The 10,487-nt window shown below is 38.8% G+C and overlaps 2 protein-coding genes across 6 annotated transcripts; both read right to left on the bottom strand.

Moving 5' to 3' along the window:
* Positions 1-5,249, bottom strand: LOC117916784 (probable GTP-binding protein OBGM, mitochondrial). Of its 5 annotated transcripts, none has more exons than XM_034832952.1 (7): positions 5,113-5,249; positions 2,877-3,133; positions 2,619-2,799; positions 2,402-2,510; positions 1,959-2,041; positions 1,774-1,836; positions 1-1,693 (listed from the first exon to the last, which is right to left on the bottom strand). In XM_034832952.1, exons 3-7 carry the CDS (start codon positions 2,751-2,753, stop codon positions 473-475), a joined length of 1,611 nt encoding a protein of 536 aa, XP_034688843.1. In that variant the 5' UTR covers positions 2,754-2,799; positions 2,877-3,133; positions 5,113-5,249; the 3' UTR covers positions 1-472. The 5 variants fall into 5 exon arrangements, with proteins under 5 accessions (XP_034688843.1, XP_034688842.1, XP_034688845.1 ...); XM_034832951.1 differs by having other exon boundaries at positions 2,619-2,779; positions 5,113-5,248; XM_034832954.1 differs by having other exon boundaries at positions 2,619-3,153.
* A 310-nt stretch (positions 5,250-5,559) lies between these two features.
* Positions 5,560-10,239, bottom strand: LOC117916733. The gene is made up of 5 exons (XM_034832883.1): positions 9,938-10,239; positions 8,934-9,163; positions 8,594-8,685; positions 6,690-8,487; positions 5,560-6,541 (listed from the first exon to the last, which is right to left on the bottom strand). Exons 2-5 carry the CDS (start codon positions 9,091-9,093, stop codon positions 5,856-5,858), a joined length of 2,736 nt encoding a protein of 911 aa, XP_034688774.1. The 5' UTR covers positions 9,094-9,163; positions 9,938-10,239; the 3' UTR covers positions 5,560-5,855.
* Between the last annotated feature and the right edge of the window lie 248 nt (positions 10,240-10,487).

Below are 10,487 nucleotides of genomic sequence, written 5' to 3' on the forward strand. Positions count from 1 at the left end.
TGAAATTGTAATCCTTTGCAGGAGGTGGGTGATTATATGTATTGTACTGGCATATAAGAAGCATCACAAACAAGCCAGACAACAGAGTATGAACACATTGTATCTTTAGAAAACTGGGTTCAACCAGCAGTTTAGGCTATCCTGTTATTAGGCTTGTAAAACAAAAACAATTTTCAGCATTTCTTCCATCTACAGTCCGTTGACAGACAGCAAAACAATAACATTGGCCTAATCGGTCAACCGGTGAGAAAAAAACCAGCAAACAGGAGCCTTGATTCATCATCGGTTTAAGTGATTAGTGACAGCTAACAAAAATATACTAACCTCAAAATCTCTCTGGCTCTGAAGACTACCTGCAATGCATCTGGGACTCAATGTCCCAGCTGATTACCTAGTTGTTTGCAGCACATATTTTCCAATGAAATGTGTGGGGAACACTCATTACTAGCAAAGAATTTGTGTCAGGAACAACCTAGTCAAGCGAAATTCTGTCCAAACTCAGCCCATATGATTCTGCACCATTCACAAGCATTCTGAGGCCAGCTTTTAGCTCTGGTATTCCCTCCTCCAGAACTGCACATACAGGAAAGATTGGAACACCTTGCACTCTTCTTTTCAATTCTTCATAAACTTCTTCAGTCCCTGCCTCATCGATTTTGTTTGCCACTACTAAGGAGGGTCGATTTGATAAACCCTCTCGATAGTACTCTAGCTCTAAAATCAAATCTTTCAGCTGTTCCCATGGTGGAATTCCTTTCCTACCATCTAATGCAGCAGTCAAATCTACCACATAAGCTATAACTTTAGTGCGTTCTATGTGCCGCAGGAAAGCGTGTCCAAGTCCACGATTCTCATGGGCACCCTTTATAAGACCTGGAATGTCAGCCACTGTGACTGATAAATCATCATACTTTAGATTCCCAATATTTGGCCTCAAAGTTGTGAAGGCATAGTGGCCTACTGTTGGCTTAGCTCTTGACATAGCCCCTAGAAGGGTACTTTTACCAGCATTTGGGAATCCCACAAGACCCACATCAGCAATACTCTTGAGTTCCAATACAAGAATAGCCTCTGAACCAGGAGACCCAATGCCAAGAGAGGATTGATCATCATCGGATACTTCAGCCCCAAGTTTTGTAAGTTTGTGGTCCCTAGAATTTTTGGATGAAGAGATATTGCCTACACCACCCTCCCCTCCACGAGCAACAATTATACGTTGGCCTTCTTCTGTTAATTCAGCAACATTGTATTGTATTTGTTCCTTTTCCTCCCTTTGTTCTTCCAACTCTGGTTCGGACATACCATCATCAGTCTCCACAATTTCAGGGTCACTCCCCCCTTCTCCCTTGTAGGATAGAAAATCTTCATTGAGAATTCTGGATTTGTTATTGGAAGGAGAAGATTGAGGAAGAGACACAGATGATGAAACTTGAGTAGCTTGCCTCTTTCCGACAGATTCTTCCACAGTTTGTTCAATACAAGTTGATGAGCCATCAATAATATCCACTGTTTCTGCTACTTCCACTGTGCTGGGGTTCACACAGGCAGGTTTCTGGTGAGATTCAGATAGATCAACATCAAGTGAGCCTGGAATCTCCCAGGGATCCAATGCTGCTGAAGATCGGTGTTCAACTTGAGAAGGAACTTCACCTACTGCAAGATGAACTACAGTGCCAACAGGCACTCGAACTACCTGCCAGAAAATAAGCTTCTCAATAAACTATGAAATTATCATTTAACAGAAGTGACATCCAACATCTTATTTATTGTAACCTTATCTGCCCCTCGGGTTCCTATCTTATTCTTCGAAGTTCCATGTCCTCCCCTCTTTGCATTCTGCAGTACAGCATCACCATTACTCAATTCTCTAAATGCTGGCCGTCAAGATCTATATTGTTCTGGAAAACTTGGACACAAAACCAAAAGATAATGAAGGAGAAGATGGCAATGGTACATACAACATGATGTTGTAGATTGCTGAAGTCCCAAACTGTGGCAGAGCATTCTAGAATCACATCTCCCCCTCTTCCACCATCCCCACCTTCCTTGATTCCACATATAGATGAAAAACATGGCAATATATAAAAACCATTAATTCCAAATTGTCACTCCAAACTAAGAAAATGACTAGAATGTGCAATTATTTCGTGAATGGAAACGTTTGAGATTTGTTTGAATAAGTTTCAATCAATAAAGGAAACCAAAGTATAGGGCATTAGATTAAGAAAGTAGCAGATATTAGTCACCGGTCAAATGGAAAGATCATAACAGCCTATTAAAAAGGAGGAAAACATACTAATGATTAAATGAACTAATATCATAAGTAACCTGAACTGCCAAGAAATATTATAATCTGATCAAATAATGATTATAAAGACTTCGACTAGAAAAGAGAACCCACCATCAGGTCTGCCATGGCGATCATGTCGGCTACGGTGGAAACTGGAACAACCACTGCCACCCTCACCTCCTTTGGCATATAACCTAAATCTATCAATCATTTTTCTTTCCTGTAAACAAAGTCCCAAAATCACAACACAAAATCAAGAAGATGTAAATATATAATAAAGATTAAGAATATTCTATATACAAAATTGTGTGGAAGTGAGGTCAGAAACCTGTAAAGGGGCACTCTTTGACTTCTTGTAAGGAGTATCAGAATAAGGGCAAAGGAATGGAAGATGACATGGTGATCTGGAGGATTTTCTCAAGACTTCCAAGTACTGAAGGGGTTTGGCACAGCGCAACCACATCTTTCTCTTCTTTTAATCCTTGAGATCTTATATATTCATTTAGACACTACCATCAACAACTAGGTCATGTATGTTGCAACATTCAAAAAAGGAAAAAGAAAAAAAAAGGAACTTTTCCTATACCTCCTCCAGATACTATTTATTATCTGTTGATGCCAGGCTAGTGTTGGAGGTGTCTTGAAGATATGTGAATTAAGGGCACTGGGCACTCACAAAATGCAGAAGTGCTTAGCACAGAAAAGAGCACTTCAGTATTTCATCTAATGTCACCATATGGATGATTTGAACTCCTCAACACAAGCTATTTACTTTTAACTGGGCTTGCACCTTCCATATTCCTCAGTATGTTGCCTCCATTATATTCATTAACCTTCAATTCACTGCAATGTAATTCCCATTACTGATAAAGAAGAGTTCTTTAGTGGAATGCAGATTAGACAATTACTCTTCATGAAAACTACCAGCATACTAAGATGTAAATGATGCATCTCACCAATTTAATCCTTGTCTTCCCTTCAAACATTTGCCAACAACATTTTGAATTTTGTTTCAGAAATTTTATTTTCTTTTCTTTTGAGATTACTACAAGTTACATGGTGGTTTCAGTTCGGTCATTTTTTCACAGAAATTAGGGTGTTTTATACATATAAATGCATCCGCATAAGTAAAATTGACATTGAAATCAGCTAAATCACGAATCCATCAATGCAGGGGCCACAACTATATATCTCAGTGACAAATGAAAAACCAACAACTATTTGGTTGCTAAGAAAACTGAAGAAAAATAAAATGAAAAATACTGCATCCTAATTTTAAATTCCTTTTCTTTACAAGAAAATGAAAACCACATTTCTATGACTAAGCAAAATATTTGTATTATGTTCCAAAAAATGAAGGCTTTTGCCTTCTCAATGAGAACTCAGAGATATAACTTTTTTTTTCCTTAGCTTTCTTTTGCTCAATTTTCTGAGCACCTAAATGGCGCGAAAGAACTTAAAAGATAGAAAACCAATAGAGAAGGGTAGAAGAAGGCAATATGAATTAATTACCTAGATGACCATTTTGCAAAATTCAATATTGACAACACTTTGGGCAGGTTGAGCAACTTGGTTGGATGTTTCAAAGGAGTCCAATGTAGCCCTCACAAGTCACAAGAGGATGATATACACTCACATAAGATTAATTGCAAAAACTGCCAAAGATTTTTCTGTTTTCATAAGCTAAATACATAAGAAATTGTAAAGAAAGATTGCCTTTGCAACATCATCCACTTCATAAGTAATGAATGCCCAAATTAGTGGCCTTCTTTGATTAATGTGATTTAAGAACAGAAACCTACTTACAAACTGAACCAACTATATCAGTCATTACAGATGACACCTTATGCCAATTCCTCTCTTTCTCAAACTCCTTTCCAGAATTAGTCAATTTGTTCTAATATTTCCTCATCCAGGTGAGAAATTATCCACGGTTATCCTATAATTTAAAAAGTTTATAGAACTATGAGGAAAATGGTTCCCCAATAATCCTTTGGCACTTTCAATGTATTCCATGATGCAATCCAAGAATTCAAAATTTTCAACAATAGCATTGATAGGTTAAAAGCATTCAACGAGAAACTTTGGTTTCCAAGAAAACAGAGCAATAAAAGAAAACAATATTTCATTCCTATGTTATATCTCATCTTTTGCTACCAAAAAAGACAAAAAGAAAAAGGCCATTAGAAGTGTGAATTTCAAGTGAAGTGGCATTTTTCTACTTTCTTGAATCACCGTTTACAACTCAAAATTTTAATCACTTTTTTCATGTTTTCTCTGTATCAAAACTAACTCTGTTTTTATGCAAGAAAAAACATTCCCAAATAGCAAAGACCGTTTATCTTACAAAAATTTCAGTCTGAACTGTAATCCAAACTGGCAATAGTTCCACAGCTGTTCAAGAAGAAACACTAGAATCCAAAACTTCCATAACAACCCACCCCCCCCCCCCCCCCCCCCCCCCAACCCAAAATTTATAAAGCACTCAGTGAAATCCCACCTTCAGTTTGGGTGAGCAAGGAACATAAATAAAAGAAAACCACATTTTGATTACTATGCTATCCGTCTCACTTACTTTGCGGCCAAAAAAAACCAAAACAAATAAACAAACAAAAAAAAATTCAAAATGACTCAGACCAACAGAGCAAAAGAATGATAGGGGCTTCAGCAAAGTACAATTTTCTGTATTCTCGTACTCTAGATGGTGAAAAGTTTACGATTCAAAATTTTATTTCATTTCTCATCATTTTCTCAGCAGCCAAACGATTGTATCTAATTTAGAAGTTGACTGATTGAACTGGGAATTGAGATTGGAAAAGTACCTTGATCGACGGAATGTCCGAAGCGCAGCGTTTGGAAAAGGAATGATTGAATGTTTTGTGTATACAAAGATCGGGCCTTCTTCTGCTGTCAGCAAACCCTAGAGCAGTGCCCGACATGAGTTCAGTCAGGTGATCGTGATAGTGGGCTGATCTTGGGGCGGTGTACAACGTAGCTAGTCAGGTAATAGTGGGCTGAGCCTGGGCTGCCCAATTGTTCAACTATTGGGCTGAAAGTACTCTTACAAGTTGCAATTAAGAGATTATTTAATTGGACTCACCTCATTCTCAGAATCATTAGATTATTTTATATCAAATTTATATTATTTTATTTAAAAAATTAATATGTGAATTTCCAATATTATAATTTGAACCATCGATTTTAAATATAAAAAAAATATTCAATTTTAATAATAAGCATTAAAATTATTATTTTAATGTTAATTATAATGGTAAGACAGTAACCATAAGTATATAAAATATTGTATTTACATTACAAAACCCCAAGCATAAGCACTGCAAGAAGATCAATGGGCCAAAGAAATTCAAAAAAGAAGTCAGATTGTGCTAAATCTAAAACACTAAAATTTTTTGGAATACAATCCACAACAAAAGACACCCTCCTATAATTTCTCAAACCCTATCTACAAATTCCAATGGACAATATTCTTCACGGAAATTGACCAGAAACAAAATTTCATGTACAAGGCTGGCCAAGAAGCTCCTTTCTCTAGTCTCAATAATCTTCAACAACAAAGCATTTCATCCAAGAGTTCATGGAAAATCATATCCTCCATCTCCAATGCCAAACACTCTGTTTCCGACTGGAGATTCATCCAACCATCATCCTTTGCCAAATCTCCAGCCACAACATCGTTCAGTGTCAGCTCCTTCTCCTGTCCCGAGCTCAGGCGCCAGCGAATACTTGCCCAGACCGCCTCAATAACATGATGGCCTACAGGCATTGGATGGACACGGCAGCTGTATGACAATGCTCTTGGGCAGTAGGTGAATGATCTTTGATAGATCTCGAGCAACGCCTGGTTAACCAAGTCAAACAGAAGCTGGTGATCACAGCTTGGACCGACCTCCTCCTTGGAGCATTGGTTTTCGTGGGGCAAGCAGGCCTCCATTTCCTCGAACACTGAGGGGCTCAATGGCTGGTCTAACAAGTGCCATGCCTCTAGGTACTCCTTCCCAGTGAAGCCTGATAGCTCAAGGACGTCCCTCACATAATTGAACTCTGCTTCATCCTTTTTAACCAGTTCATCATCCAGGAAGTGATTGTAGGCACCCTTGTTTCCATTTTTAACTTTCTCATGGTTTATTGTGACATAAACGTGTGACAATTCATCTGTGCTGGACCTGCCCTCTGAGTTGATCAAAGTATCCGACTCCTCAAAATCAATGCGCCTTGGTTTCAACTCTGTGCCTGATACAATTTAATTTAAACAGTCAATTTTCTAACCATATTGAAAAAGGGGTTGTCCAAACAAGAAAAAAGTTTTTCAAGAATGAAATAGTAAGCTAGAAAATTAGTGGAATATGAAGCACATTGGAAAGAAGTCTATGATGATTACCTTCTGAAAATGTCGACTTTGCTGGGGTAGTTATGACATCTTGGAAACAGGACTCAAGAACAGAATCTGGACTTGGTTGTGCAAGCTCGGTGCTGGAATTCTTCTCAAGATCCACCTCCTGCTCTTGGCTAAGGCTGTTTTCCGCCATTATTGGCTCATCCATGTCCTCACTAAGCCCACCGTCATCATTTATGCCTACCATTAATCCAGCGGGGCATTCAACAATTGGACCACTATCACTTCCTTGTACAATTTTTTTGCTATCTTCAGTCTCTGCAGCAACAGCATCTGTGAGTAAAATATTTTCCTGTCCATGGCTCTTCTCCATATTTAGCTCATCTGCATTCTCATTAAGCCCATTCTGGTAATCTAAATCTACTGAAGACCCAGCCGGATACTCAATACTTGGATTATAACTGTCACTTTCATCTACCAAGTCTTTTTGAAATTCAGTGCCTACAACAGCTTCTAATGCTACACATTCCTCTGTACTTGAAGGAAAGTCTACAGGTTTTGGTTCATTGTGACTCTCTCTTGTGATATTTGTAGTGCTATCCAAAGACGTCCTACTTGGTTTCCCTGAACAAAGGGCATCAGAAGACAACTCATTTGGTTGTGCACAATAAAAATTGAACTCAGGCAGAGACAGATTCCTTCTGGTTGTTTTCCGACCATGCCCCCCTGATGGAAAATCATTCTCATTTGTCACTTTTAAGCTCTTAGAGTGATGCCACCTGCCCTCTCTCCTAAAACCATGCTCAAACAACTGAGCATATCTGTCCAATGAGTCATTTGGAAAAGATGTTCTTCTGCTGTAGACTCCACCCTTCCTGTGTTCATAGCCAGGGATATCAGTTGCACTGTCATCCCTGGGCTTGTCTTCACCATCTTGGCCTATTGTACTCTCCCTTCTCCATTCAGCCACCTCGTTCTCATCTGTGGACAAGCTTCCATGGACGAGGAGGTTACTCACCTTTGTGCTCTCTTCGGTAGCATTTTCTATTCTCTGCTTAGTATCTGCCAAATGATTTACATCCTCTTGGTTCTTCACCAAACTTTTTTCTTGTTCTGGAGCACTGCCTATAAAATCATCAGCCACACGGACATCCTTTGAAGACTTGGATGCTACCAACTTTGGTGCTTGAGCACTAGGAAGCAGTTTTTCTCTCTTTGGGAAGGACCAAATTTCATTCTGCTTGTGTTCGAGTTTACTAGGCTTGAAATTTCTCCGGCGGGCCAAATCAGCTGTAGGAAATGATCCTGATTTGGTTAATTTTATTTGGGAATTGGAGGTCTGCAGGCTATGAAAACGATTTGCAATGCCGACATCTGGGTCTTGTAGAATCTTCACAAATAACTCCTTGTTTATGCGTAATAGCTCCAAGACATCCACACATTCCTTTAGCTGATGACCTGAAATATCTCTGTTGAGCTGGTCAGAATCCATGATATTCTGATACACTGAAGCTTTCCTTGCTTTCTCACTTCTCTTATGAAATATCCCATGCTTCTTAGCATCCCGGGTATGCCCCAAGTAGTCCACAAAATTCCCGGAAGCTAGCTCCTCGGAGGCTTTTAGAATAGGTGGATCCGGCAATACAGCAGCAGCAGTGCTTCTTTCACCAAGCCGAGGATCTGAAGGTTCTAGATGATGGATTGAAACAGTTCGCCACAACCGAGGTTGTCCAGGGAAGCCCAAAACACGATGTATTGGACCCCCTTTCTTCCCTGTCTCTTTACCGCGGGCTTTGCCAGACCTTTTGTTCGCTTGGTTAGTTTCTGTAGTACTCTGTTTCACCTGATGTATATCAAAGGTAACATAATGTCACTTTACATTCTGTTGTGTACAAACCAAACAATTTTTCATTCATTAAAGCAGATGCAGTTCCATGTTATGAACTTACAACAGACTGGTCTGCTTCATCATCCATGCAGTCTTGTGCTTTGCCAGTGCCAGTGCCACTGTCAATCAAATGTTCTCGTAGATTTTTATCACCTACAAAAGGAAGAAAAAAAACAGGCATTTAAGTAGAAGAATTAGGCTGGAGTTTCTATCGAAAACTGCCATGGAAAAGTGCTTAAAAACCCCATCTACTTCACATTTACCAATTCCAAATACCATAAGAGTTGTTTTCAAAACAGCTATATATGCAAAATTCCACATTGCTTTCACAGAAATGTCCATATTTGTGGGAAAAGTGGAGCAGAACCAAATATGGGGTTGAGGAAAATTAAGATGCTTACATCTAGCATGTCTTCTGCCACGGTGCCATTTGTGTGGAAGGATCTTCTTGACGGTATGCCAATGGTGGTAGTCAAGAATGTGAAATATGCCCCATATGCAGCCTGGATGATTCTCCTCAACCCCAACATCACTGTCTTGGCGCCTCAATGGCTTTCCCATTTATTTCCACAACCAAAGCTGGTCCTCCAAACCTACTCAGAGTGATAATGGATTGAATTGCAGCCACTATCTACTCAAAAACCCGACAAAAGAAATGAGAAAAGACAGAAAATCCAATAGCCAAAACAACAAAATTCAAAATCACCTACAACCCATGTCTTAAAAGCTTCTCAAATCCCATACATGATCCCAATAATTGAAACAAATATCATGGAAAAAACCCGGAATTTTAAACAAAATTGAATCATAACAATTGACCAGGATTGCAGGATCAATATCCAATAATACCCATATCTAAAAAGCTCATAAATTTTCTTTTCATTACTTTAACTTCTGTTTTTTTATGCCCTTTTTCCAGTATTGAGGCATGTTTCTTATTTGCGACAAATACATAATGACATCTTAAGAATTTCAGAGAACATTGACCAGAAACAAATGAAGTTTCAAAAGAAGAATACAGAGAGCCATAAAAGGGATTGCCGTCTTTTCAAAAGACGCAAATCAAAGAGATGCGTCAACCATAGATCGACGAATTAACACCTCTAATCCATCAAAAGATATAGAACTTTTATAAAAACTCAATAAAAAAAACTCATGCTGAGTTTGGCTGCAGAGAAAGGGAAGTAAACCCACAAAAAGTGAAAACTTCAACTCTCAAATCTCTGGCCTTCAGGGTGCTATTTTTTCCTAGAAAAAGAAAAAGAAAAAGAAAACTCCAAAAGCCGTATTAAAATTCACGAGCTGGTTTTCTTTTCCTGGGTTACCTCGACAGTGACAAAAACTTAAGAGAGAGAGAGAGAGAGAAAACCAGAAAGAGAAGAGAACAACAGAATAAATTCAGTACCTTTTGAGCAGAGAATCGAACTCAGCAGAGCCTTAGGAAGCTCCGAAGTCCAACTAGAGAGAGAGAGTTGCCTGGGTTGTGGCGGGCTTTGAACGAGAAAGATGAGAAACAGAGAAGCATATACAATATTGAATATTGAATAATACGCTTTATTATACCATAGTAATAACAGTAGAAGGTATGGGGAAAATATTTGTTGCTTCAAACGTACACGATAAGAAGAAGAAGAATAAAAAGGTGGTCGTTGGTCTTTGTCTTTTAGAGACGACCAGTCTCGGTCTTTCTCTCTCTTTCTCGGCAGCCAAACAATGGTGGAGGTGCAGGTATTGGATTAGATGACCAACCATAGCAACTACCATTACAAGTGGGCAACACCTCGACAAGGACTACTAGAAGAAATGATGGGGATCTTTTCCTTAAAGTACATTTGTTCCTAAACACAGATGATTGTGGTCATTTGATCCTTTGATTCTCATTTTTAAACAGAAGGAAGGGGTTTTATGATTGAAATTGGTTTTACCTCTACCCTTTTTCACTTTCTTTTTTCTTT

Source organism: Vitis riparia, chromosome 6 (genome assembly GCF_004353265.1).
Source record: "Vitis riparia cultivar Riparia Gloire de Montpellier isolate 1030 chromosome 6, EGFV_Vit.rip_1.0, whole genome shotgun sequence".
Classification (NCBI taxonomy): Eukaryota; Viridiplantae; Streptophyta; class Magnoliopsida; order Vitales; family Vitaceae; genus Vitis; species Vitis riparia.

Excerpts from the sequence above, each read along its gene's own strand:
- LOC117916784 (XM_034832952.1), bottom strand. The coding sequence starts at position 2,753 with ATGTGGTTGCGCTGTGCCAAACCCCTTCAGTACTTGGAAGTCTTGAGA. Across the intron at positions 2,042-2,401 it reads TCGCCATGGCAGACCTGATG|GTGGGGATGGTGGAAGAGGG; the intron begins GTGGGTTCTCTT and ends GAATCAAGGAAG. Across the intron at positions 1,694-1,773 it reads GAACCCGAGGGGCAGATAAG|GTAGTTCGAGTGCCTGTTGG; the intron begins GTTACAATAAAT and ends ATTTTCTGGCAG.
- LOC117916733 (XM_034832883.1), bottom strand. The coding sequence starts at position 9,093 with ATGGGAAAGCCATTGAGGCGCCAAGACAGTGATGTTGGGGTTGAGGAG. Across the intron at positions 8,686-8,933 it reads TGGCAGAAGACATGCTAGAT|GTGATAAAAATCTACGAGAA; the intron begins GTAAGCATCTTA and ends TTCCTTTTGTAG. Across the intron at positions 8,488-8,593 it reads ATGAAGCAGACCAGTCTGTT|GTGAAACAGAGTACTACAGA; the intron begins GTAAGTTCATAA and ends GATATACATCAG.